Genomic DNA, 26,827 nt, shown 5'->3' on the forward strand with positions numbered 1-26,827 from the left:
AGCCAAAGGAGCAGCAGCTGCTTTCCAGTTCCCCATTCCAGTAGCATCCCTCTGTACTTCCCTCCCCTTACCAAGGATCTGGAGCATTGGGGCATACCCGATACTCTCTGTATTTGTTCTACCTCAGAAATGCACGTGAGGAAGCACATCGCTGCGCTAGGAGTACAACTGCTATATAGTCTAACAATGCTTTGCTGTCACCAGACTGTTCTTCGCAATTCAGTTTTCACTCCTTCAAGACAATTTCTAATATGACAGACAACCGAAGTTAAATACAATAACTTGGGAAACTGGGATAGCGAGGCACAGTCCCTTTAAATGTTGCATTAGATACTATTGTGTTCATCATGATTTAGAATTTAATATGCTGTATTTTGCTCCACATGACACAGTTGTCTTCACAGAAGCTACATAACAGGGCATATTCTGGTGCATGTAAGATCAGTCTTTTCTTATCTCAAAGAAACCTCCAAAAACAGGACAGTAAAATTTAAATCAAGCAGCTACGAAATAACGCAGGAGATAAAGCTTGTATCAGTTAGCCCATTGCAATAAAGACAGAGAAGTCAAAATATTAAGAACAGTAAACACAAGTGATCCCATGGGACAATTGCAAAGCATGTCTGAAGCATGTCTGATTCATAACACACACTCAGCTCCCAGCGCCTTCTGAAATGTTTCCAACTTCAATGCACTTGGAGACCCACAGGCAGAGTGAAGTCAACAAAACAGTCAGGTTGCATCCTCCCACTCAGTCTGCAAACTGCCCATCAGTTTTGTGTTCTTAACAACTCCTTCTAGCAAGTAACTGTCTCGGCATCTGGCCCTGAGCATGAGGAACCACCATTCTGCGGTGCAGCGTTGTTGCACTGTCGTCTCCTTGTTCGTTGACCTCCTGAACATGGAGACCAGCTGGCCCAGCAACCCCAGTTTCCATTAACAGCAGCATCTGGAAAAAAACCCAAAGCCAGAAAGGACTGTCAGAATAAAGCAGCTCTTTCCATGGGAAAAGCTGTCAGCTTCCATGAATCATATTTAAATACAAACAGCTCTGTCCCTGTCCACAATATATATACTTGAATCATTAACAATGAGCAATTGTTTTAAAAATGTTAACTTTCTGCTCAGCATTCTGCTGTTTGTTCAAACTACACTTTATGCAGCAAGGACAAGGAAAAAAATCAATTAGCATTATATTTGTTTGTAGAGTGCTTCTGACATAGTCTAAGCCTAGGTAAGAAAAACGGCAATTAAATTCTTGTCAGCCACATTTTGAGGTGCTAGAGGAAATGTTAACATGTTCTTCTTCAATGAGCAACAGCTTGAATATTCAGCTTTCTATCCATTGCTTTTCCTATTACATTGTTTCTTCTGGACCCTGAACATGTGAGTGACATAAATTCAAAATCCTGAGAATCATGGAGCCGAACACAAAGGCAATACATAAAAGAAAGAAAGGGGAGGGAGAAAGGAAGTTACATGTTGACAGGTGGATGGATGTGAGTCTTTGGGAGGGTCGGATGCAATTACAGGTGTAGTAAGCAGACTGGAACAGGGTGTGACTCCACAAATTAAGGCTCCATGGACTTCCTTAGAAACACCTACAAAATTGACCCTCTGCTCAGTGAAATCTTGGTTTTAAATGCATTTCACCCTGGCTTGGCTAGAACACAGTAATGCAGAATGAGAACTGGATAAAAGACTGTAAACAAAGTGCAATGATAAATGCAGTGCATCAAATTGTGGGATGCTGGCAGAGCTCTGGGTGCCTGATAACTGGTGTTACTTAGCATCTAAATTAATGAGCTGGAAGAAGTAAACAAAACGATTAAATTCACAGATCATTCCAAACTAGAAGGAGTTAAGAACATCAGTCAGGAAGACAGTAGGGATCCAAAGTGACCAAGAAGCATTAGTAAATGCTTCAAAGCAACATAATAAGATTTTAAGATTAAAATGCATGATAGTATATCCGGGGGAAAACAGTTTGTGACATGCTGGCTGTATCAAAGGGAAAACTTAGGAAACAGAGCTGTTAGAAGAGACCTGAGGCTTGTCATGGATCATATATTAGGTAGGAGTTTGTATTTTGATATAATTGCAAGGTACATTTATGCAGCTTTGAACTGCAAAAGTAAAGCCACCCCCTCATGAGTGCCAAGAAATTTAGAAGAGGGCAGGCAAAGTGTATCTGTCCCTTTGCAGGACCCAAACCCCTTGGGCTGGACAGAGTGGGGACAAGCCAGCACTGGGCATCACTCTCTATCCCTGGACATTCCGAAATACTGCTGGGACTGTCATTGGCCTTGGGGTCCCTCCTACCTTTCCTCTTGCTGATCTCACAGGCCACGCCGCTGTAGCCAAGGGGACACAAACATTCACACTTGGTTCCTGAAAGGAAGCGGAGATGGTGGGTTTAGAGCCATCAAGTCACATTTCCCTGCAGATACCCATTTCTTCTCAGTGCTTCATCTTCTGCGAGGAAAGGACAGCAGGTGAAATGATATCAGCATTTTTCTCTGATGGTGAAAGTATAAAATAGCAATAAAGCAGGGGAGCTGTGACCACCCTGCCGCCCCTCTCACCTCCCCAGGCATTTGTTCCTGCCACTGCACTAAAGCTCAAACCTCAGCTACAGTAATTCAGCACCGTGGGGTACCACAGAATGCCCCCGCGCCTCTCCAAAACAGGTATCTTGGTAGAGCTGAGAGGGAGCAGACTGCAGCACTGGGAAGGAGTCCCTGGGACAGGAGCATCCCAGCTGGCTTTGTGGCCGAGCAAAAGTCCACATAACCACAAGCCGGCTGCCTGGGACTGCAGTGGGATGAGAGGAGAGCTCCCACTTAGGAAGATAAACGGTCATTTAAAACCTCTTGTTGAGAAGATTCTAAATGAAACGCTAACTTGACTCAGCTCCTAAAAAGTTATTTAAACAAGGGTCATCATGAGACCAATCCTTTAAGTGCTACAATCAACTAGCTGATACCTGAAGCGATTGTTTCTGCATTAGATATATTTAAATGATAACGATTCTCATCAGGACTTCTGCAGATGCAGATTGGAATTGGGCACTTGACAAAATGGTCCTTTTGTTAGAAGCTCTCATCACATCATATATACGTGTTTAGGCAGTGCAGTTTTCATTCAATTTGATTATTTTTCCCCTTCATTTTTAAATCACAGCCTGCTTACAAAGGAGGACAGCTTTTATTAGAAATGGGGGTGGTGACGGTGATAACTGTGCTTGGCACTTATATGGTGCTTTTCATCTTCAAAACACTTTTACAAGCACTAATTAATGCTGAGACAGTAGTCACTTCTCTGGGAGGATGGAAGCAATCTTAAAAGCAAAGGAGACTTAAAAATGTCAAGGATTTTTTGTTTTTTTGTTTTTTTTTTTTTTAAATGCATAACTGAGAATGAACAACACGAAATTGATACAGATGGTCACTCCCATTAAAAAGATGCGTGCCTTGACTTTACTGTCTTTACTTACCTGTGGCACTCTACAAACAGATCAACTTAAAACAAAAAAATTACCTGAAAAAACAAATGACAGGAGAAACTAAAGAGCAGATTGCAGATTACTTGCCAAGCTTCCTCATTCCTCACAAATTCCCAGCCCATTTCTCTTAAAAGGGCACGAAAGTGGTGCAAAAATCCTCCTACCTTGCAGAAAGGGGATGCCATTGCCATGGCAGGGAGCACAGTGGCAAGAACTGGTCTCCAGCTGAAACTCCTCAAGAGCTCGTCGCAGATTTTCTTTTATCGTGATTGCATTAGCAAACTCAGTTGGAGTCACCAGCTGATACAGCGGCTCTGCCTAAAGGGAAGGAGAAAACTGCATTTGTTTCCCAGTTTAAGATGGTGTGAGCATTGCTCGGCTTGGTGGGAGCGCAGCCAGACAGGGAAATGAAGGCCTTGTGGTACAGGCTCCAAGTTTTCCAATAGTATCGCCTTAAATCTCGTGAACAACAAGGCAGCGAAGTCTGGAATACATAGAGAGATCCTCCCCATGCTTTATAACACCAAAGCAGTTGCAAGGGCATAACGAAATACAACAGCCATACTGTGAGCTGACAAGCAGGCAAAGTTTCACACAAGTTTCATTAAATCCTTTCTCATCCATTTTCCTGATACTGACCTTTTTAGATCAGACTTGCTCAAACTTAGGTTTCCTGAGTTCTCTCTTACTCCGATTTTAAAGAAATCCCCCAAAACCCCACCCACAAAAATCTCCTCATTCATTTTCCAGCCACACAGCACAGCCTATGGTCACAGGCATTCACAACTGCGCTTGCACCTTAACCACTTCTGCACTTCAAGGCTGATTTCACTCTTTATGAAGCCAAGATAAGGGTTTCCACTGCCTTCAGAATGAGAGGATTGTGATCTTCATCCGCAGATGAGGTGGGTGGGAGAAGATAAGGGGGTGACAACACTGTGAACGTGCACTAAGGACCACGCTGACTTTGAATAGCTCATTTGTTTTTTTTCCTGAGAACAAGCAAAAGTTAAAGTGTGGTCTCAATATTGCCAGTCACCCACTAATGCCAGTGGGATGACACTGACGTGTGTCACCAGAGGATTTATCCCACATTCCCATCCTTGCTACAGAGATGCCTGCCATACAGGCCACGGCAATACAGTATGAATGAAAGATCACCCTCCTGCTATCACAGGCTCAAGCTACAAGAAATACAAGAATGTTTCAATTAAAAAATGCTCATTTCCTGCTGATGTACATCCACTCTTCATCAATTATCTCTGATCCATACTTTGCTTTTTGAATTCAGATCATACAAATGAGGAAATACACTAAGAGCGACCTGCCAAGCCCCTTCAGCAGATGATTTATGAACTGATTTGCTTCAGTTTTCCCTAACTAAGCATTCTTGGGTTGACATTTAGTCACACTCTGCTGGTACTTTTGATCTTCAAGCCCCACAGGGATATTGGTATGGAAATGAAGGATTATATATAGCAAATCCAAATTTCATCCGTCTGGGGTTTTTCACTGGGCAGCCTGGTCAGTGATGCCAGGCAAGACAAAGAAAGTTGCAATTTCTTCTGAGAGAGTTTTCTGTACAGAGGGTTGTAGTGATGTTGTCTCCTGCCCAGAGACCTTCCAGTGCATTTCTGGAAGGTCCATCCACAGCACACAAGGGGCTGTTCTAAGATTCTTGTGACATAATGATTGATTTTTGCTTTGCTTCATATCTTTTTTAATTTTTATTTTAAAGAAAAGTCAGAATTTTCAATAAGATACAAGTATCTTTTACAAACACAAATATTTTTGCCTAAAACTAATTTTTACAACTAAAGCCAATTATACAATAATAAAATCAACTTCTACCACTATCAGCTCAAACTCCTGTTTAAAAGGATGCTCTCTTGCACCTTTGTACTATTCACCCAGAGTGAACTTATTTCGACCTTAAAAATGATGAGGCAGAATTGCTACACACATCTGCTCAGTTTTTACTTTAACAGCGCCTTGCATTTCTAAAACTCTTCAGGATCAAAAAACCTTGCCTCTTCAAAACTGAACTCATACTTTTGAGGTTTAACTCTGCTGCATAAACACCCAGGGATGTGTGATGAACCTCTTGACCTTCTGAACCAGAGAGAACTGTTGCTAAATAGTCACTGGTGTTCAAGGAAGACAGGAGAAATTTCAAGAAAAAGAAGTCCTTATAAAATAAATGCTGCCAGATATATTTTTGATAAGCAAAAATATCTGATAAAACAAGGTGGATAGTCTCATCTGCTTGGTAGGCAGCAAGTGATCACGTGCACAGCCAAGTTAGAAGGGGGAAAGCTGTTTAACTCATGTACTTCCAACCACGCCACTCTTCTTAACACATCACACCTTTGATTTTCTGAATACCCAGTCTTAGAGGAACCATGTTGCAAAATACAGGTCTATTATTTGCCCTAGAAATTTCCTTTTTTTTTCTTTTAAAAATCCTGTTTATTTAAACACAGAGTTTTCCAAGGCGCTCAGCTAAGTGAGGCTGGACGAAGCAATGGGTACGGTACCTTTAGCTTTATGATTTCAGGGTTGTACTGTACAGCATCTCCCCACTCCTGCATGAGCGCAGCCGTCGGCAGGTCTTTGTAAGCCAACGTGGTGATGTGCTCACTTGCTCCGCCACGTACAAGGACAATGAAATCTTCCACGTACTGTTTTTTGGAGGTGCTGTCTGCAAAAATAAATACATTCAGAAAGTGGCCAGCTCTGCTCAAGTACGTCTTTGAGGAGTGCAGATGAAATATAAGCTCACAACAAAACACCCCTGTTTATGATACCCTGTATCTCTCCCCCTAATTTTCTCCCCTATGGTTATGAGCTTGTAGGTCTTTCCACAGCCTGAAGCTCCTCACCACCATGAATGTTGCCTGTTCTCCTCCACACATTTTCAGGTGCGCCCTCCTTCCACTGCAACACCCCAACATCCCGTATGTCCCCTAAGGCTCCCACAGCACCCTCACCTCCCTGCTTTTCCCATTTGGGCTTTTTTTGGGTGCAAAAAGCGGCATGCTGGGCTGCTCTGCTGAGAGGTGAGTGGATATGGAACACAGCACCAGCCAGGTGGGTAGTGATTGATCTGTCCCTGCCTTTACCTGGGACACTGAGCAGCGATGTCCTTCTTACCCAGCAAAGAAAATCTTGCAAAAAAGCAAGCTTTGAGACATCTACAGCTCTGTTAAGCCTGGCTGGGGTTAGCCAGCAGACTCAAGAGCTGTTGTGAATGGGTAGGGAAATGTTTCAGGCAGGCAAGATCAAAAAATCTTCTTTTCACTATGACAAAGGCTAGAAATTAAATGGCAGAAGCATTTCATGCTTACCTCCAATCTCTTTTAAAATGGATTTACAGCCTGCTTCAGTTACTCCAAGACTCAGATAGACGCCATTAATACTTCCACCAATGTTAAAACCACGTTGTGCACATTTCTGGACATCACTCAGAGAATAACCTTAAATACGCACCAAAAAAAAATTGTAGTGTTTTAGTACAATTGTTTGATGTTTTATGTCCATAAACACAGAACATGGGAGGTGATAAATATTTTTTCTTTGGGGAAAAAAGGAGATGAGATGAAGAAGCCTTTTTTTTGGGATATTCAACAGATGTATATGAAGTGAAATCTCTACATTACACAGAACTCTGAAACCAAGTGCAAATGCAAGGTAAATGCTGGAAGAGGCTTTTCATAACCATCTCATCTGTTCTGGGTACAATGGAACTGTAATAGGTGGGAGCCTGGTTTGTGACATAAACACCAAACTTTTTTGACAAAGGACTACCCACCATCCCTCTCCATCATCAGAAGGCAGGCTTTTTAAGAACAATAGATTAAGTAGCTTTTCCTTCCTTTGCCAGCTCACTTCTCCAACTCTTAGCTGCAGTAAGAGCCTTAATTGTTTCATGGAAGTTTCTCCATGAAGCCTTACTATAGCATAGAAGAATTTGCCCTAAAAATCTACAAATGCTTCATATGTTCTTCACCAAAATCCTTATCCAAACTCCTTGCTGTCCTGACACTCAAGAATATTTAAGCAGTTATCATGGTGAAACATCAGATATGACACTCAAGTATCTCTTTTCTTTGCCTGCATTTTTGTTGTAATCCCTCACATTTCCCTGAATTCTTTACTTTTTTAGTTAAACTAATGTCTTGATGAAACAAATGTTTACATGAGCTCACAATGCAAGTATTGCCTGTATGGCTGTCCCGTTCCTATGCTCTTCTCATACATCTGAAATTGGCCACTTTCTAGATCAGAAAAGAGGATGCACAGAATTTTGGGTTGATGCAGGATGGTCCCTATGCATGTTCATAGTCCATATGCACCCGAAGGCAGTAAACAGTATTTTATGACATCCTTGAATAGCACAATCCAGACCTCTCTCCTGCCATGTTTCACACAGAAAGCATCAAATAATGAACCACAGTCACATCTGGCATATTGGATTATACGTGAGAACAGTGCAATTAGCGACCACGTGAAATGGCATGTGATACTAGATCTGCAAAAGATTTGATTTCCAGCACAGGCAGTACTAACAATGGCAGACTTGAAGGGAAAAATCTGAATTCTCACACTAGACCCACCAAACACCGTTGAGAACTTACAGCCCAGCTCAGTACCAGGGAGAGTGTGAAAATGTTGGTGTGATTGCAGGATCCTGATCTAGGTCAGCAGACACTGACAGGTCACATTTTGATGCAAACAATAATATGCATTAATTCAAAGAAAGGTGGCTTGTGATGGGCTCACACCAACAGCTGAGAAACTGGGCAGTGTTAATGTTCTGAATATCTGAAATCTGAACCTAAACCCTGTCCCTCTGGGCTGTATCTGACTCCAGAATAAGCAACTTCCTAGACAGCAGAGAGCAAACAGACTGAACACTGCACACAGCAGAGTCCACTAAATGCTTCCACAAATAGACAGCGAAGGCAGTTACTCACTCCCATGCCAATGAATAAATAAGAGAGTGCAGCTATTGATTAATGTCACACGGCTTGCTCTATCCTACACAACAATCATCATTTCTCGCAAAAAAGGAAGCTAGAGTCAAAGAGCAAGAGCAATGTCAGGTACAAGAGTCACCCAGCAAATTATTTACTGTTTACTACGTGCTGGAAAAGCTCTTGAGGCTAAAGGTGTTTCAGAGCTGTCATTTGAAAGGTGATGGAAAAAAGAACTTGGATGCAGGTTTTCAGAGCTAACGAAAGAGTTAAGCTATACAATTCTCATTCATCTCAACATCTTGTCAGCCTCCAAAACGTGTCATCTAAAATCCTTGCTACAGGGCCTTTTCTTGTGAACTGGCAGCACTCACAGTTTCAGAACTAGATGAAGCCCATGATGCTGAGCATATCTTGAAAACCAGGCTCTTTATTCACTGCCATAAAGCACTTCTACTTCCATATTTCCTGCAGGCTTTGTTGGAGATGTTGCTGACTCCTTCTTCCACCATTTCCCTTTCCTGACCTCAGACCTGAACCATCACTGGGTACCCACCAAAAAGTTGGCCCCAAAGCTTTTTCATGACCATTAGATGCACATACCTGCCTTTCGGAGCTCCTCGCTGTTCATGACTAGAGTATATTCATAGATGCCACCAACGGTGGCCTCTGTGATGTAGTGGGTCCCATAGTCTCTGTAGAGCTCTCGGTACTCCCCGTAGCTGTACTCTGACGGGAGCTGACGGAGTCTCTGCAGGAACTCGTAATGCAGCATCAGGGCTCGGGGTTTCAGCTTATAAACAGCAACAGCCAGCTCAGAACGGGCATGGATGAATTTGCTGGACTATGCGAAATGCAGAAACACAAGAGAATCCAGAATTGAGGGATGTCATTCTTATGACCATGTGTGGTTATTTGCCATTAAACAATTAATGCTGGTCAGGATTCATCAGGTTAACAGTTTGCAACTGGAAATCTTTTAATTCAGCAAACCCAAACCTTTTAGTTGTAAAGTTTCTGAAAATCAGGAGTCTGACCAGTACTACAGAAAGAGTGAGAGACAGTGATTGCAGGTTAGATGATGGCTCAGGCCATGACAGCCAAGTTCCAGGCTCTGTTCTGCAGCATCCCATGAGACTGCTCTACCACTAATAGTATCAGCCACCCTTTGTCTTTCACAATCTCTCTCCTGAAAAATTTTGACATCTGAAATCATGATGTTTTATAGGTGAAATGGTAATTCCCTCTCTGATCCAAATTTATATTCCACAGAAGATGCCATTACCAAAACTCAAAGGAAACAGGAAAATACAAACACACACATGTATTTATGTATACCTGTATAGGTATGTGTACACAGGTATATATTACATCTCCCCTCTCTGGCATAAAAGTCAGGAACAGAAGAGGTCTTTTGCCAGGTCCAAAAGATTTAGTGTCCAGTTGTTTGTGCCAGAAGGACAAGCATGTCAGGAGGGGTTCAATATAGAAATCAAGACTTAGCATTGGGGTTTTTTTATGGATATCTATTGCAAATGCTTCTTAAATACCTCTGATCTTGTAAAAGGAAATGCCTCTTTTCAGGAAGGAAATGCAAGTTTAATAGCAACAAGGAATACTCTGCATTTCCCGAGTGCACTTTTTACTGAGGGAGTAAACATAGATCAGTGATACTATTAAACCACTGACAAGAGCTAGGTTTGTTTACAGTATTAATAGATGAAAAAAAGAATTCAAATGATGGTGCACACTACCTCAGACTGAATCTCATAAAGCAGTCATAGGAGCTATAGATTAAAGCATCTCCAGCCAGCTCAAAGCATGCATCCGATCACAGCTGCAACCAAATCTCCGCAGACGCAACTGGCAGCGAACTGTGCCAGCCAAATTTTGTGTCGTGTGTGTCCTGATCTGGTGAATGACGTACTCAGCAGACAGATCACATCAGCCAAAGTAAAATGGCGTGTGTTAGTCTATAATTAAGCCCTTGAAAGGCAGTTTTTTGTTCTACACTACTGTTGAGGCAGCCCTACAGTTGAAGAGCTTGGCTTTGCTGTTTGCATTATCACTTACCAAAGGGACCGCTCATGCCCTGCTGAACCCACATAAGAGGGATGGTCCTTCATGTGCAAGATGATACTCCACAGTATACTGCACAGACAACAGCCATCCACACGTGGACAGGCTTCTGGACCATGTGTTCAAGTGCAGAAATTCCTCAAACTGCAGAAAATCTGATTTGCCCTTCTTTCACCCCGGATTTCTCTATCAGTCACTGTAAGTCACCCACCGGGCAGAAGGAACTCTGGGCTCCTGGGTTCATCAGCTAAACCCCAATTCTACCTGCATGGATTCCCTTGGAGGAGTCACTGTGCTGGCTGGACCCACTCACCTCCCATCTGCCAGATTTCTTTGCCATCAGTGGAAAGAACTAAGATCTGGCAGGGCAAGGCGCACAGCACCCCACTGCTGGGGACCAGTGTGCAGACCCTGTTAGGAGTGTCACTTTTACAGCTCCTACTAGTGAATTCACTTTATGGAGGGGAGGCCATTTGAACCTGCTTCTTAGTTTCGCTTTTTCAAAATGACTTCACTACAAACACCCACATGTGGATGCCCAGCAAGACAGAGGAAGGACCACATTCAGTTGTGGCTGATTTTGGAGGTTAGGCAGTCTGGTTCCTGGCTGATAGGTGAATGGAAAAGCTCCTGGGTGCTATAAAAACACGCAAAGGTGTTGTCGCATTAGTAAACCCTTGGCCAATACAAACTGCAAAATCCATCCAGGAGGAAAGATTTCATTTATCCTAGTGCTGGCTGCAGACCTGATAATGGAGATCAAACGAACATACACACATACAGATGATGCGTTAGCAGAGAATTAAGTGGAGCAGTGCTTACAGTTGAAGAAAATCTTTTCATCCTTTGAATGAACTTCTTGAACCTGTTGTCATTTGAATTATAACCAAGTTCAAACACTCCTGATATTTTTATACCAAAGCTGAAGCTAGACTGTGAAGCTTTCGCCTTCAGGACACTGCTTTCATAATTTGAGTAGGAGTCATATTCAGTCATTGTAAATTCATATTTGCCTTTGGTCTAAACAGAAAGCAAAAAACAACATGTTTAATTTCCTACATAGCGATTGTATACCTGAAGCATGGGGAAGGAGTACAGATACAAATATACTTGTGAATTAATGCTTGCACTTTGAAGGTGAAAAGCCTTGTATAATTGCAAAGCACTATTATTATTAACACCAGTACTTCAAGAATACTTGATTTACAGCAGCAGGAAAGCTACTATCTCCTCCATACTGCAAGGACCTCAGGCTTCTACTTAATACGTCAATCATACGCAAAGAAGGTGATATTTCAAACATAGACATCAATTAAAGTACAAATACTAAGAGAAAAGGGTTCCCCCTAATGGGCAACACTCAAAAATATCGCACTATGTCATCAACAGCATTAAGGTCAAATATATAATGTTTGAAATATAGCTTTGTTGAACCAAAAAAATAAGCTAGGTGCCTTTGCCTTCACACAAAGCACATGGTCTGCTGTTATTAATACATCGTAGGCTGTTACATCTCAAGGCTCTCCACAATTCCGTCTAAAATCAACCTTCCTGTGCCCACTGGCTGTAGGACCCTCTTGTACACATGGTGCTGGGAAGGTTGGGCTCAGTTTTAGCAGTGACAAGGTCCAGGGGAACACTGTCATCTATTCCTCTGCACAAGGATATTACACAGTGTGCATGGGCTATGATGATGTTCTAGAAGTAGGGCTAAATTCAGCCTCATCCCACTTGTAATGGGATGTAATTCTTTATAAAATGATTTAGTAATGAAGCTTTATTACTATTACACATTATATTTATTGGAATGTATGTATACTTACTTGCAGAAGAATTTGACACATACCTCTGGTGTGTAGCTTTCTACATTGTATGGCTTTCTGAATCTCGTGTCCATGATATAATGCGGAGAACACCCCCCTGCATAATACCTGTGATCAAGAACTAATCCTTCCAAGTCATTCGTGAAGATATTTAACCTGTACATGAAGCATAACAGCAAAGTAATATCATCTCTTTAGAGGTAAATGTCAAGTGAATTGGCTGAGAATAGCAAAACCTCTTCATATGGGGTGATTAAATTTGACTTAATAGCTTTTCCTATTGCTGCTGGTGGGATGTGTTGCGATACAACCCTTTTTGTTGCTCACTGTCAGGACAGCCTCACATCCCCCTCTTGGCACACAGCTGAGGACATGGCACTCAACTCTACAAACTCACACTCAAACAGTAACAAGAGTCATTAGAGGAAACCTCATTAAAAAAAAAAAAAAAGATAAATTGCTATTAGTCCATGTCTTGTCCCTATTAGCGTTCCAGGCCTCTGTTAGATCTGCCTCTCCTTATTCTGGGGATAGAGACTTGTATGATAATGGCTCTGAAGCTCTAAAATATTAACTCTAATTTTAGAACAATCTGAAAATAAGGGAAGTCCACTAAAAGCAAATTACTGAGCAATTGTAGCTTCAAAGAGCTGAGAAGCGTGTTCCTGTAATTGTCCAACATTATTTTTAATTTTGATTAAACTCAGAAGTACAAAGCATTAGCAATGACATGCAGCAGCCATATCTCCAGAGAATAATGAGGAAATTATAATTTTTTCCTTGCAATTTGATTTTTTCTTCTCTCTCTTTCTTTTTTTTTCTTTTTTCTTTTTCTTTCCCTCCAGAATGAGCAAAGACTCTTTTTCACACAGTCTGATCTTACAGAAAGTTACCAGAGTCTTAGCCAGCAAAAGCTGGATAAACTTAGATGTGGATTAGAATCCCCCAAAATTTGGGGCTTGGTAACATGCAGGTTAATCCTACACCACTCACGCAAAGGACACAAATTCTCCCATCTCTCATTGTCATGGAAGAAATCCAAGAAATTCTGACCCCCCACAAAACCAATACACTCTGCAAAAATACAAATCCATAGTCACGTTCAGATTTTAGACAATCCAAGATGACGATGAAAGTCACTCTACTGAAGTCACACAGCTCAATTCTTTTATCTGATGCCACAAAAGATCATTCTTATCCTTTAGTAAGAAAACATTTCATGAAAGTCACTGACTTACCCTTTTGCCAGGTTGTCTATTCCCCAGTATTGCTCCATTGTCTGGTCACATTTTTTAAACACTTTTTTGCAGTTTTTTTCATCTGACTGGTCCCCACAGTCATCATCCCCATTACATAGCAGCCTCCGTGTAATGCATCTCCCTAGGATGCAAGGTGTAAATTACTCAAACAACAATCTATTATCCTGTTTACCGTTATTTTGCAAATTTACAGTCCCTGACTCAGAGTCTGGAAACAAAATAAACTCCTGTAACATATGGTTCAAAACTAGCTGGAAAATATTTCCTCTCTATCTGCATGGAAAACCTCAGATTTTCAACCACCAAACTCCATCCTCACAACTTTCAAAATCTTAAAATTTTTTGTTCAACCTAGAATTAAAAAAATCCCTAATTAAAAGAATAAAAAGGGATAGAGCAGAGGAAATAGGGCAAGGGAAAGCAATTCTGATCTCTGTCCTCCAGCTCCCCCCTGCCCTGGTAGGCTGCTCCCTGCATACTTCCCTCTCCACTGCCAGGGTACAGACTCAAAGCAGAGGTTGATCAAATTTTGCATACGGCTAACTGCTGCCTTGCTTCCCCACACTGATTATAGTGTTCTTGACTAATTAGTTGTTGATATGGATGGAGGGAAATGCCATGAGAACCACCATCATAACCTGCGGTGCTCCTGGGCATGTGTCAAGGACGCCCAGCGGAGGTTCTCCTGTTGCTGCCAGATCCACTTGTGCTACAGATTTTACTGATAAAACTGGGTTTTAATTTCCTACTTGGAGATTTTAAAGACATGCTTTAGATTGAAAGATGTTGGCTAATACTCAAAATCACTGATGCAAACACAACACGAGCATGGATGGACGCCAGTCAACTCCTGACATCTCTTTAGCCCGTCAAACTTTTTTTAGAAGCAGAAGGTTCAGCATGGAGGTGTCAGAGATGTCACCTAAACACCACCACTTCTCACTCCATAAGTCCTTACCTGTAACTGCGCACACAAACCCATCACATCTAACTTTATTCCTGCAAGGATTATTTGTAACACAGTCTTCAGTTTCTTTGTCAGAGTAATCACACGGATCTCCATTGAACTGAGAAGGTTGTTCCAGGCGGGCAAATCTGTACTGTGATGAAATAAAAAATATTGACTCAAGTGTACCGAAATTGTGAATTTCACGCTTGCCTAGTTAAAAAACAAACTTTGTCTCGGGGAGATCTGATCTAAGAACACTGTCATATAAAAAACATGTCAGCAAAGAAGTGTGATGCTGGTAACGTGCCCCATTTCAAAGGTTCCTGATCTGTGGCAGTTTTAATTTTACTAAGGAAGGACGAAGGCTTGGAAGGGATGAATGGAAGTTTGCTTTTCTTTGACAGTTTGTTTAAATGAGCCTGACAAGGTAGTGCAGACATTTGCAAGAGTAAGGAAAGATTCAGTTACATCTCCTCTCATTCAATTAGTGCTGGTAACGACATCCCTTGTTATTTTCTGTCAGTGTATTTACTTGGCCCTCTGTATCATTAGGGATTTTTTTCCGCCCACAACACTGCTGTGAAGCAGTCAATTACTCTGTCCAATATGTTAGCCCTCCTTTTCTTCCCAGCTTTTAAGATTAACTCTTTGATACAAAGCTTCACTCTTCCCAACTCCCATCACTGGTTATTCCCATTTAAGCTTGGGAACAGCTTCTCCAACTCGTTAGCAGAGGTCCTGCTAGCAATGGGGATTTTGCTCTTCACACTATTGAGATCATTACTTTCATTTGATGGGGCTTCTTGGGTAGAAAATGCTCACCGGCAGACAAGAAAAAGCATCTTAATCCTGAGAGGCACCGAGTGTCTTCAGGTCCCATGGGGGATCATTAGCGGAGATGGTGCCTCGCACAGATGCTGGAAGAAGTGGACTGTGTTGGAAAGTTCCTGCAAAGCCTGGGCTTCCTGCCTGTGTTTTCACTAAGTCTGGGCTTACACCTTCTCAGGGCAGCTAGGCAGCCTGGAAACCACTGACATTACTGAGAGTGAAGAGTTGAAGCGCTAAAGCCACTTGAAAGCAAAAGCCCACGGCATCACCTGTACAGGGCCTTCCTCAGCAACTCCCCACTGTTTGCCCAAACCCATGCACAAAAAAATACAAGGCTTGGAGGAGGGCCCGCCTCCCGATTTCTCAGACTTCATGCGAGGACCACAAACATTCACCCTTTTCTTTTGACAGGGATCGCAGTGGCTCCACGAGGACCAGGCGGAGAGCAGGCAGTCGCGGGGCTGTGGTGAGGTGCTCACGGACCGGACACGTCTGCCATTGGCTACAGTCTTGCTGCTGAGGTTGAGGGTCTCCTTTTCACCACTGCATTCAACAACACAAGTGCTTCATCATGTGAAATCACCAAGCCACAAGGACAGAGCAACTTGGTTTGTAACCATACAAAACTACACACCAACAAGACCTAATGCTTTTTAGACCTCACCAAATCATTCAACCTCTAGATTTCCATAATCATCTCATACTGGCATTAGTTCTGTAGGAAACTTGGTCCACTGTTCAGTGTCCAAGAGTAGGCCCAGTCCTCTACACCACCACCATGAAGTCTGCAGAACATAGGTTTATCCAGCCAACATGGGAAACTTAACCCTTGTCCCACCAACCTGGCATCATCTCAAACTATGCAAGCCTCACTAAATAACCCATCAAAGTGGGCAGCAGTAAAATCTGCACCCTTAGTGCTGCCCTTGTCTCATTGCCCCCTGCTGCTTGCTGGACAGGCAGCATTTGCTGCCATACATGCCAAACAGCTCCAAGGTCAGACGCCTCCATGACAAACACCAGCCACAATGCTAAGGGCTGGCAAACATTCAGCATTTTTGAAAAGCAAGCTTAGGTGCCTCCTTTTGCCAAGCAGGCTATTTTTTCTCAAGCTGGCTAAAACCATTAGTCTTGGACTCTATTCTTGGTTCACACCAGAGGGTCATTAACCTTTTAATCCATTTCATCCCAGTAACAAACTTGAACCCCAAGTGTGAGTCTTCACTTTTCAGCCCAGCCCTTCCCTCACTCCCTCACGTGACAACTGTCTCCAAGGCTTCCACGATGCCACAGCTAAAATGCTGCCTATTCTTTTGACGGATTCAGTATTTCTGCTTAAATCCTCATCCCAGACAAATGCTTCCCTGTAGCACCTAATCAAAGCAGGAAGCTTTAGTAAAACATTGACAATTAGTTTCTTTTCATACCCAGTTTGACAAGTAAACTACCACAGTGGTGTTTCCAATTCCTCCACCAAGACAAGCAATAGCATCAGCTGAAGCTGTAAGTATGATTTAGTGCCTGGTAAGGGGCTCCCATTACTGCATATTAAAAATCACACGAAACAAAGGAATTATAAAAACTCATCAGCTCGCTGAGGCATGAAATCAGAGCTCAAAGTTCAGAGAACAGTGGAAAAATATAGTTAGATTGGAAAGATTAGTCACTGATTGACTGCAGTCCTCTGAAACAGCAAAATCTACTAAACTAGCAGAGAAAGAAAAACTATCTGTCAGATTCTTGCCATTTACGTACTCAAAGAAAACAAAACCCTGTTTTTCCAGCGCACTGTCGGGCCACTAGCACGGGAGGAGGCTGTCCGTTGCAAGCAGAATTCCACATTACAATGCAACCGTGGCAATTTGTCGTATCAGATTCATCAATTAGGATTACTTTTCTAAAGGCAGACACTTTGCACCACGTTAACTTCAAAACAACGTCTTTCGCTATTCATTAGAAATACAGAAATCACTCAAGACACCAATTATGTGGTATAGAATGCAAAAGCAGAGAATCCATATGGATTTTTCCTCTTTATCATATCACCCCATGGACATGACTAGAGAAACATTCACTTACCCAACGCAATGAAGGGTGAGGATGTCGAACGCAGCATAAAGCAGCAACATTCTGATGGGATATGGAGCAAACATGGTGCGTGATGGGCTTATCACTCCGAGGTACCATCAGTGATTCGAAAACACCACCGCTCCCATTCCGTCTGCCGGTTGGGGCGGTTGAGAATGGTTCAAGTAGAAAAAGATAAATTACTGGGCCGTTTTTCCACACTGTAAACAGCAGATGACCCACCACCTGGCAGATTCACAAGGCAAATATTGCAATTGTTAGTACACAGCTTTCTGGAGGCAAGTGGGAAGGAAGCAAAGATCTGTCCAGAAGCGATTTACGCTTGCATTTGTAACCCTCCTTTCAAGAGATGGAGAAATAAATGAATATTTCAACAAACGAAAGTCTTGGCAACAGGGAAGCAATAAGTAAACTAAAGTCAGCTTTCTAGGAACAGACTGCAAAATCATTTATTTATTTCTGCTTTTCATGTCAGCTTTCCAGAGGGAGCCCAGGCACGAGGTTCAAGCAGCTGTTCCGATGGCGCAGGGAAACCCTTCATCCTCGAGTGCCCTTTGCTGCCTTTCACCAGGGGGAAAAGCCCCAGCCCCAAAGTCTTGAGTCCATGGAAGAAGACCTGTGAGAGTATCAAAATAAACATCTAGGTATTTTCTAGCTATTCAGTCATTCTCTCTTTTAAATAGTCCTAACAGGGGCACAGGAGTTACCAAGGGCTGATTCCCATCAGTTCAGCTGAGCTTCCAAAGGCAGACCGGGATCTTCAAAACCTTGCAGAACTGCTCTTCAGTTGCCTTTTGAGGTAGCCTAATGGCTTTTTGCTTCCTAAGACACAACAGTCTTTTCCTTCATTTTCCTATTTAGACTTAAACTACACGGAGCATGTTAGAGGAATAAAAGTTCCCTGAATCTGTGTTCCCCCGTACAAAATGATGAATATCATTGTGTTTTCCCATCCTTTTTCTTGCTGGACAAACAGAGGTTCTTTGAACAGATGCAGTCCCACTCTGTGTGCAACCACAGCTTTTTGCAGCACAGTGTCTCACCCTGGGATAAGTCTCCGAGTGCTCTGATGATACAAAGAATAAATACATTTTAATTCCCTCATTACGGAACTGATGGATGCTATATATAAAATTAATCATATTCACTAATACAAAACAAACCTGACAAGTTCAATGTCATTACCTGGCCAAGTGCTATACCACTTAATGTGACATAGTTACCTTACAAATGACATTATTCTGACTGTGGAGCCATGTCTCTGCAAAATCTGCTACTGGCTGCTGCATCCTTCTAGTTTGCAGCTTGATGATAACAATTTAACATGGAGAAGCACATTAACCGATTCCTTGCAGGTAGCTACTCCGAATAAAAAGACTGTATTTCAAAAAACCAGTTTTTTAACCTGATGTTACTCAACAGTCAGTGACTAACTGCCCTCTAAAAATGGAGGACAAACTGTCTGGAAAGACGGCTTAGTCTGTGCAAAGCTTTTTGTTTGCCTTTTTTTGCTTTATTTTTTTGTTTCAAATGACTTTGCCCTGGACTAAATCGAAGCTTATGTGACACAGCTTGCTCAAACTTTGACACAATTGATTTAGCTGTTAATCATTTATGCACCAAAAAAAAAACCAAACCCCAAAAACCACCACCATTTACAGGAAAGACCCCTCTGTACATGGGACTTTAGCTAGCTGGGAAATGCAGAGCACACCCAGTATTTCAACAGCAGCAAAAGAGAAGCTCAGATTATAAGCACAGAGCACCCTCTAGATTTAACTGCAAACCATGACAGTGATCCTGGTGTGTGACGATCCCACAGCAACCTGCTCCTGTTGCTGCTTGTTGCTGGTTTGCTGTCTCCCACCATGCACATCTTACTGGTGACCGTGCTTGCTTCTCAATTAGCAGAAAAAGGTTAGGTTTAAACAATAGCAAGGATACTATAGACAGAATTTCCTACACGTTAACATAATTTTTCAGAGAGAACTGAAAAGCAAAATCAGGTTTAATTAGAGGTAGCTCTAACACATAAAATCCACAACAACCACAGCTCATTCTTCATTTTCTTGCAGTTTGGGGCTTAGCAGGTTCATGGATCAGAGGGAATGTCGCCTTGTAACACCTCCTGTGCCCTCTTTCCCCACTCTCCATCCTCTCCACCGCTGTCTGTAATAGCCACAGCCATCTGCTGAGCTGTTTGCGGTCCCAAAGCACTTAGCGCTAACCATGCTGTAAGTCACTGACCATGGGTTTCATCACACCTGGAAATGAAGCCTCACTAAGTGTCCATCATGAACACCAAGCTTCCAAGAGCAACGCGTCCCTTGCAGAGTTCATAACAGGAAGGTACGTTTGTGGCCCCTTGCTCCCTGTAAATAAAACCTGTACAGTTTCACCAAAGTAATGATTTTTTTTTTTTTAAATGGCAGTTTCGCGTCAAAAGAAAAACTGTGAAATACATCAGAGATGAAAGGCCCTCCCTGGGAATGTTAGACTGGAGCCAGCAAGCAGCTGTTTATGATATTGTTCGTGCAATTTTCAAAAAGGGTTTATTTTTCTTCTTCTCTGAGACAATATTTTCAGTCCCTGCTTCATAACTCGTAACAGGTTTCTTTCAGCAGAAGAACACAACTGGCTCACTCAAAGGTAACAAGACATTCAGCCACCAATTTTAACAGTGAAAGACATAAAGTGGCAAATATACTGTAAAACATACAAGTAAGAAACCTTTGACGTCCACTACAACTGACTCTACAGTTATTTTCTGGTGGCGAGGCTAGTCACTGAAAGGCTCCGGAAAATAAAAATTCACCTTGTTGAGCTTAATTCTCCTTCTCTGGTTTTTGATTCACTAAAAATAATGCCTTATAGTCCCTCAGTCCAAACTGGGCACACGTTCGCCTACTCCGAAAGCTCCGATTTCTGAGGTGATGTGAAGACAATAAGCAGTAAAGAGCACACAAAGAAAAAACCCACTGTGCCCCATCCCTTGTCTTCATCTCCTCTCCATTAGACCTCAAGATAGCACACACACATTTTCAAACTAGAAACAGAATTTTTTTAAAGGAAAAAAAACAAAGAAACTTGCAATCTCAGTGTGTCAAGTAGTAAAAAATTTACCAAAAAATGCAGCATCTTACGGCATTATAACTTTGACTTATTTCTGGCTTCTGATGCTGAGAGAGCTCTTCTCAGACCCTTAATAACTATCCCTTAAAGACAAAAGATGCCACAAAAGGCCTTCACACTGCTAGTACCTGGCAATAATTCTTCATAACCCTTTATTTTCACAAATGTCTGGGGCTGAATGGACATTGATTTGCTGCCCATTAACATAGTTTTCTTTTAATCTATCGTGATTTCCTTTCTTTGCTGGTGAGGACTATTGATAGAAGTGGTGCTGTGGGAGCTATGAAATGGGGTTGGAAAGCCAGCAAATAATATCTGCTCTTAAAAAGACCTTTTTTAAAAAAATAAATTCTGTATCTGAAAGCCCCTTCATCAATAGGTAACATTTGAAGTTATTCTTCCTATTGAGATTTTTCAGGTGCTGATAAAACATTTTAGAGGTGATAGATGAACCACAGGGCAAACATGTCCATTGAGATAAGACTATTTAAAGCTCTAAAAACTAATAGCCGGAGAGTCGTTTCACTAATAGACCTGATATTTCCTGCCTCTAGTAGGATAATTTTAGAAAGAGACAGGCAATGTTACAGGTAATCAGGAAATAGTATCAGGATATCTCCCCATATTCCTCACTGTCATGCTGAAAGGTATAATTCAGTTTCCTCACACTTTCAGACAGCAAGTAAAGCAAGGAAAAACCACCCATTTTCCTCCCTCATGCCAGCTCTCTACATTATCTTAGGTATTAAAAAAAATCATATATTTTACAGTAGTAACATTAGACCACAGCCAGGAACAGAAGCAGAACCAGAAGCCCCAAGTGCACGGAGCAGTAAGGACAATGACAGCAACAGCATTAGTACAGATGCTTGTGTATATGACCCAGGCTCACATGTTCACCCAAACCCTCTATTTTACTGCTGCCATATGGATTTTGTTCATTCATCACTGTGGGCTTCCCATGTTGGCTTAGAGAGACAAGTTCAGACAATGGATTCAAACCTCTGTAGACAATTACCAGCAGATATCTCCTTTCATTCCTTTGAAATTACATTCTTGTGACTGAGAATGTTACTCACCAGAAAACTAATAAATATGAACCTGACAGGACATAAGTTGCTTATAGAGAAAAGAAAGAAAAAAGGAAATGCTGCATGGAAATATGTATCACAACCTAGAAAAAGGAAGAAAGAGGTTAGCTTATCTGCTGCAGCAACTGTCACTGTGCAGTGATTAAAGCACATAGAACATTGTCTTTAATCCAATATAAGCAAGTTAAAATTGCACATTCCCAGTCTATACAATCAATTGCTTTCCCAGAAGTCGCTGGCATGGAAAAGAGAGACCTGTCAGCGTTCTCACTTGTGTAAAACCGCAGGTTAATTTTGCAAACTGTTTGCTAAATAAATTCTCATTACTGCAGGAGATCATGGACTTAATTAGCATTAGGTAAATCAGGACCATTTCTTGAACCAGTCAGGTTTGAGCTGGATACTCTCATACACAATCTAGAGACTCCCAGTGCACTTATGTTATCTAAAATTAATGTAATATAGTACATTGACACAGCAGAGCACGAATCAGATTTTTTCCCCTTCTCAACAATGGCAACATACATCCAGGTCCTTCCTACTTTGAGATTCCTCACCATCACCAGACTAGATCTCAAACCTGCCCATTCTACATTTTTAAACTGAGTCTGCATAGCAACTGTGCAACACGAACAATTTTTTCTGATTTTTCAACATAAAGTAACTTTGCTGTGGGGGTACCAGATGAATATCAACAAGACTAGATTTGGCCTATGCTGTAAAAACGTATTTTGGTTCAAAATCAAGCTTGCCCGTGTCTTATTTCACTTTAAATTGACATTTCATAGCTCCCCAAAACCAAAACAGATCATATTGCTCCTTCTAAGGACACGTGAAAACAGTTAGCTAAGTACAAAATCAAAATGACATTAACATATTTTCATCACAACAGAATTACCTTTACTCTTAGTTGGGCTCCAAATATTTCAACAATGTTCATTGACAAAGGCAATGAATATTTTGGCATGACCTAACATACATTTCTGGTGGATGAGAAAGGGGCAAGACATTAAGAAGAAATACAACATAATACACGTGCATACATCCACATCTCTCCCTTCATGTAATTCTTACCCTTAAATTTCAAAGTTGCATCTTGCATATTTGCACTGCTCACCTGGCAAAGAATGGTACTATCCCATATCTCCACTGGAACATCCAGTACTTGGTACCTCTGAATATCATATAACTTTATTTTGCATGTGCTGTCAAAAGTTTCACACCAGCAAAACACTTCAGCCTACTCCACGTGTTGCCCCAACCAGCAGAAAGGTCCCACTGAAATACAAGGTGGCAACATTGACGTGTTTTGTTGGATCAAGGCTCTGCTCTCAATTCTGTGCACACTGCTGGAAATTGGTTTTTGGCTGGTTCTGTGTGTTTCATTTATTTATTTATTTATTTTATTTTTTTCAAAATTGTCATGTTTAAAAGCACATATTTCATTTTAAATCATCCTTGAGGAGGAAAACGTGAGCAGAAGTAATTACAGATTCTCATGCCACAAAAGTACTCCAGCTTTGGTAGCACTCGTCTCTCTCAGGAACATGAGATTTTATAGTAGATGACTAAAACGCTCATTCTAAAACACCTGTAAAGAGGCCAAAAATGGAGAGGTAGCAGTTAAAAGCAGCAGGTTAAGTATTTGCAAGATAAGCACACTGGAGAGTGTTTAAGATTAGGTAATTCCCCAAACCGAAGCACTATTTTTTCTCCTTTCCCAGGTATTTCCACTGTCAAAAATACTGGCCGTGACACCCACAATGCATTGTAAGAATGGCAGAATTATCACAGAAAAGCAAAAGCTATGAAACAAACTAACTGAAATGATATCTTTTTTAACATTTTTATTCATAACAGTATTACATGGTGTGTTACAGAAATTAATGGAAAATTTCTAAAAATTTGTTGGTTTTTTGTTGTTGTTGCTGAATGCATTATACATAAAGTTAAAAATAATATGTCCATATACGTTAACAAATGGTCATTATCTGAGGTAAAGTTAAAGTAGGTTTAGAAATGTACTGCAGTCTTTTTATCTTTCTCATCTTTATTAAAAAAATATGTGTCAGAATGTAGAAATAAAAATGAATGAAAACCACAGAGTAAACATTTTTGCAAAGAAGGTGCCCAGTACATTATTAGATGAAAGGTTCCATCAGACACTTGGATGACTACGATCTATCAAAATATCTTTTCATGACAGGTAAAGATCAAGAACCTACGGGGGATGGTAACAGGATGGCTGGTGGGATTCCCTGGTTTTTAAATTTGAAGTGATGAATTTAGTGGTAGTGAAGGACGAGGGATTAAACAATTGCACAAGCTGGATATTTGAGTTATCTACAATACTGGTACAGTGCAGAGGCCTTCCAGTCCTCTCAACTCAGCATCTCAACCATGACAAGGACGATCTAACTGTACGACAAGACAATCCAGAATTTGTTTTTATTTATGAGCATTGGTAAAGGTAAGACAAAGGTCCTTGGTGACGGTCCAGCTGTGTCCCATGAGACACTAAAATCCCAGCCTTGTTCCCTTGGCACCGATTCATTGCAAGAACCATGCAAATTATTTGCTTCCTACAAATATGAGATCAATGGATCCTCTGAGACATAAATCTCCTCTTTTTCTTTCAATGTTTTACCCCGTAAGTGGAAATGCACTGATGGCACTAAACCTCAAATGTCTATGATGAACCAAAATTGTCTTTGTGGTTCCGTATGTAGGACAAAACCCAAAAGAGACACTGGTTAAGAAAGTAGCACCACCGTGCAAATTAGGAAAACATTAAGAATATTAAGAAACGTCCTTCAGAAATGCTTTTACTTCTGCTTTTAATCCTGCAATGCTCAATCCACCAATCTTAATTCATCTTCTCCAGTGTGAAAACTTGATCTTTCTTCTGATGGGAAAATAAGATGCGCTACAAAGCCGTTTACACATGACTAAGGAATAAGCGTCAAATGACCATGAACGGGGATAAAAGTTCTCTTCTCTGCAGGTTCATCAGGTCTATCCACAGCTGATTTCTCATTCACATACATTCCGTAATGCACATTTCTCTAATTTCTCTAATTCAAAACAAAAGACTGGAATCGTGTTGCGAAATTTGGTTGTACACATCAACAATTGCCACCCGTGTTATTGTGTCTTCTAAACCATTTTTAGCTTATAATAGAGATGAAAGAAAGTAAAATATTTATCACTCCAGGCCTATTTTAATAATGACAAAAATGTAAATCCTAATGTGTCAATTTAAAAACAAAATCTGCACAATAACCCTAAAAACTGATTAATCATTAGATTTATTCAACCTTTTTTCCTTTTTCTATTTTTCTTTTTTTTTTCTTTTTTTTTTTTTTTCTTTTAGTGTTAAACCACTAAATTCAATATACTGTAACTGCATAGGAACATCAGGAAAACACATTTGACCTGTATAACAATTCTCTGTAGGGCAAAAATATATAGATTCTTTATGAAAATCATGTGCTAAACATATGAACCCAAACACTGCACTTTTGCTTCAGAAATGTAAAAAAAGGAAGCTTTAAATTTTTTTGTTCTGTGTGTAAACAGTTTTGATGACTTCTATGCAGAGGTTCAGAGGAATGTAAATGAAATGTGATTTCTTGTAAGTGGAGTATGTCCATGTGATAATGCTAGATCATAAAATCATGTGTTCCCATTAATCTCTAGTCGCTGACAAGCTGACTGCTTTTGGCAAATGCACTTGAGCTGCAGCCCATTACCATAAGCACGTGAACAAACGTATGTGATGCAAGAACCACAAACTGAGTTTGCGACACCTCCCAAGCACTGCAACTTGCTACCTTCTCTACTGTGTAATGGCATCAGTAAAAGAATTTTCTTAACATTTATATTTACAAATAAACTGGCAATTTTCATTCGAACTCCTTAAAGCCATTTCCCCTTAAACATTTAAAGAGTTTAACAGTAAGATTTTTTTCAAGTTATAAAATAAAAATCCCATTTGATTTTTCTGATGTACAAAAAGTGATAAAGATGAACAATTTGATCACAGAATCAGTTTGTTATTCCAAAATCCATGCCATCCTTGTCCCATTTGTAAAGTCCACTTCATCCAAATTCCTAAACCAGAATCATACCAGTATTATTTGGCAAATGATTTTTTTTTTCATCAAAAATGGCACACAGAGAAGAAAACACTTGTCTGCATAGCATTACAGCAGCAAGATACTGAAGAAATAAAAATATTCCTTTTCTGCACTTTGTTTAGAGTTTCCTAGGAAATACTGACTCTTTCGTCTTTCCTCAGTGGGACTCGATGTCCTTTTTCTACCCACAACATGAGTATTCAAACAGAAAAGCAGCATTTCTTCCTCATGATGTGCTAGAACTTAAAGGTCCATTTGGCAACATTTTCAGTCAGGATGGATAAACAACGGTGTTATTCTGTGGCTTCAAGTTAGGAATCATTTCTGCAGGAGGCGTTTTGCTGTTGGATTTGTCACTCATACAAAACTACAGAATAAGAAATATAAAAAAAAAATGACACTGCCAGTGTTTTGTTGTTGTTGTTCTTTAAATATGTCTACATAGGGGGAAAAAAAAAAAAAGTCAGGATCAGCCTGATGTAAATGATGATGAAAAACATGTCACCGTGACATAAAAAGTGCCAACTTGTGCCCAAAAGGCTGTTGAATGATAATGCCACTGCTACATACAGGTTTCTGCTTTTCGCTCAAAAGAAAAAGAATGTCTAATACTCAATAAATTTAAGATGCTCATTATTTATATGTGGCATATGGAAGATAACAAACGCTTAAAAGAAGACCGAGGAGTAAGATTTCCTAGTCTGGATACCCATGACTTGTGGGGACAGGGCTGGACTCGTGGTGTGGATAAGCAGGGAGAGTTTTATTTTGTGCTGCCATAGGAATCTGCCATTGGTTGCCAAAAAAGAAGTGTCAGGAACACTCGTAGAGCCAGTCCAGGAGGGCAATCATCTCTCCTTGTCAGACAAAATCAATTGGAAAAAAGCACAAAAGCCAAAGGCCTGCCAGGTTGTTGGGTTTCATTTCAGTCTTGGAGCACCGCAAGCCCGTACCAATG

General features: G+C 40.9%; 1 protein-coding gene across 1 annotated transcript; it reads right to left on the reverse strand.

Annotated features, from left to right (window-relative positions):
• Positions 1-797: 797 nt before the first annotated feature.
• Positions 798-17,572, reverse strand: C8B (complement C8 beta chain; the record flags this gene model as incomplete). Its single annotated transcript, XM_080349084.1, has 12 exons — positions 798-949; positions 2,323-2,391; positions 3,670-3,823; positions 6,043-6,206; positions 6,853-6,981; positions 9,085-9,325; positions 11,383-11,580; positions 12,407-12,539; positions 13,622-13,763; positions 14,601-14,742; positions 15,815-15,962; positions 17,499-17,572. The coding sequence occupies 12 exons, from the start codon at positions 17,570-17,572 to the stop codon at positions 798-800; spliced, it is 1,746 nt and encodes a 581-aa protein (XP_080205210.1).
• Positions 17,573-26,827: the final 9,255 nt, after the last annotated feature.

This window comes from Nesoenas mayeri (genome assembly GCF_963082525.1).
Source record: "Nesoenas mayeri genome assembly, chromosome: 8".
Taxonomy (NCBI): domain Eukaryota; kingdom Metazoa; phylum Chordata; class Aves; order Columbiformes; family Columbidae; genus Nesoenas; species Nesoenas mayeri.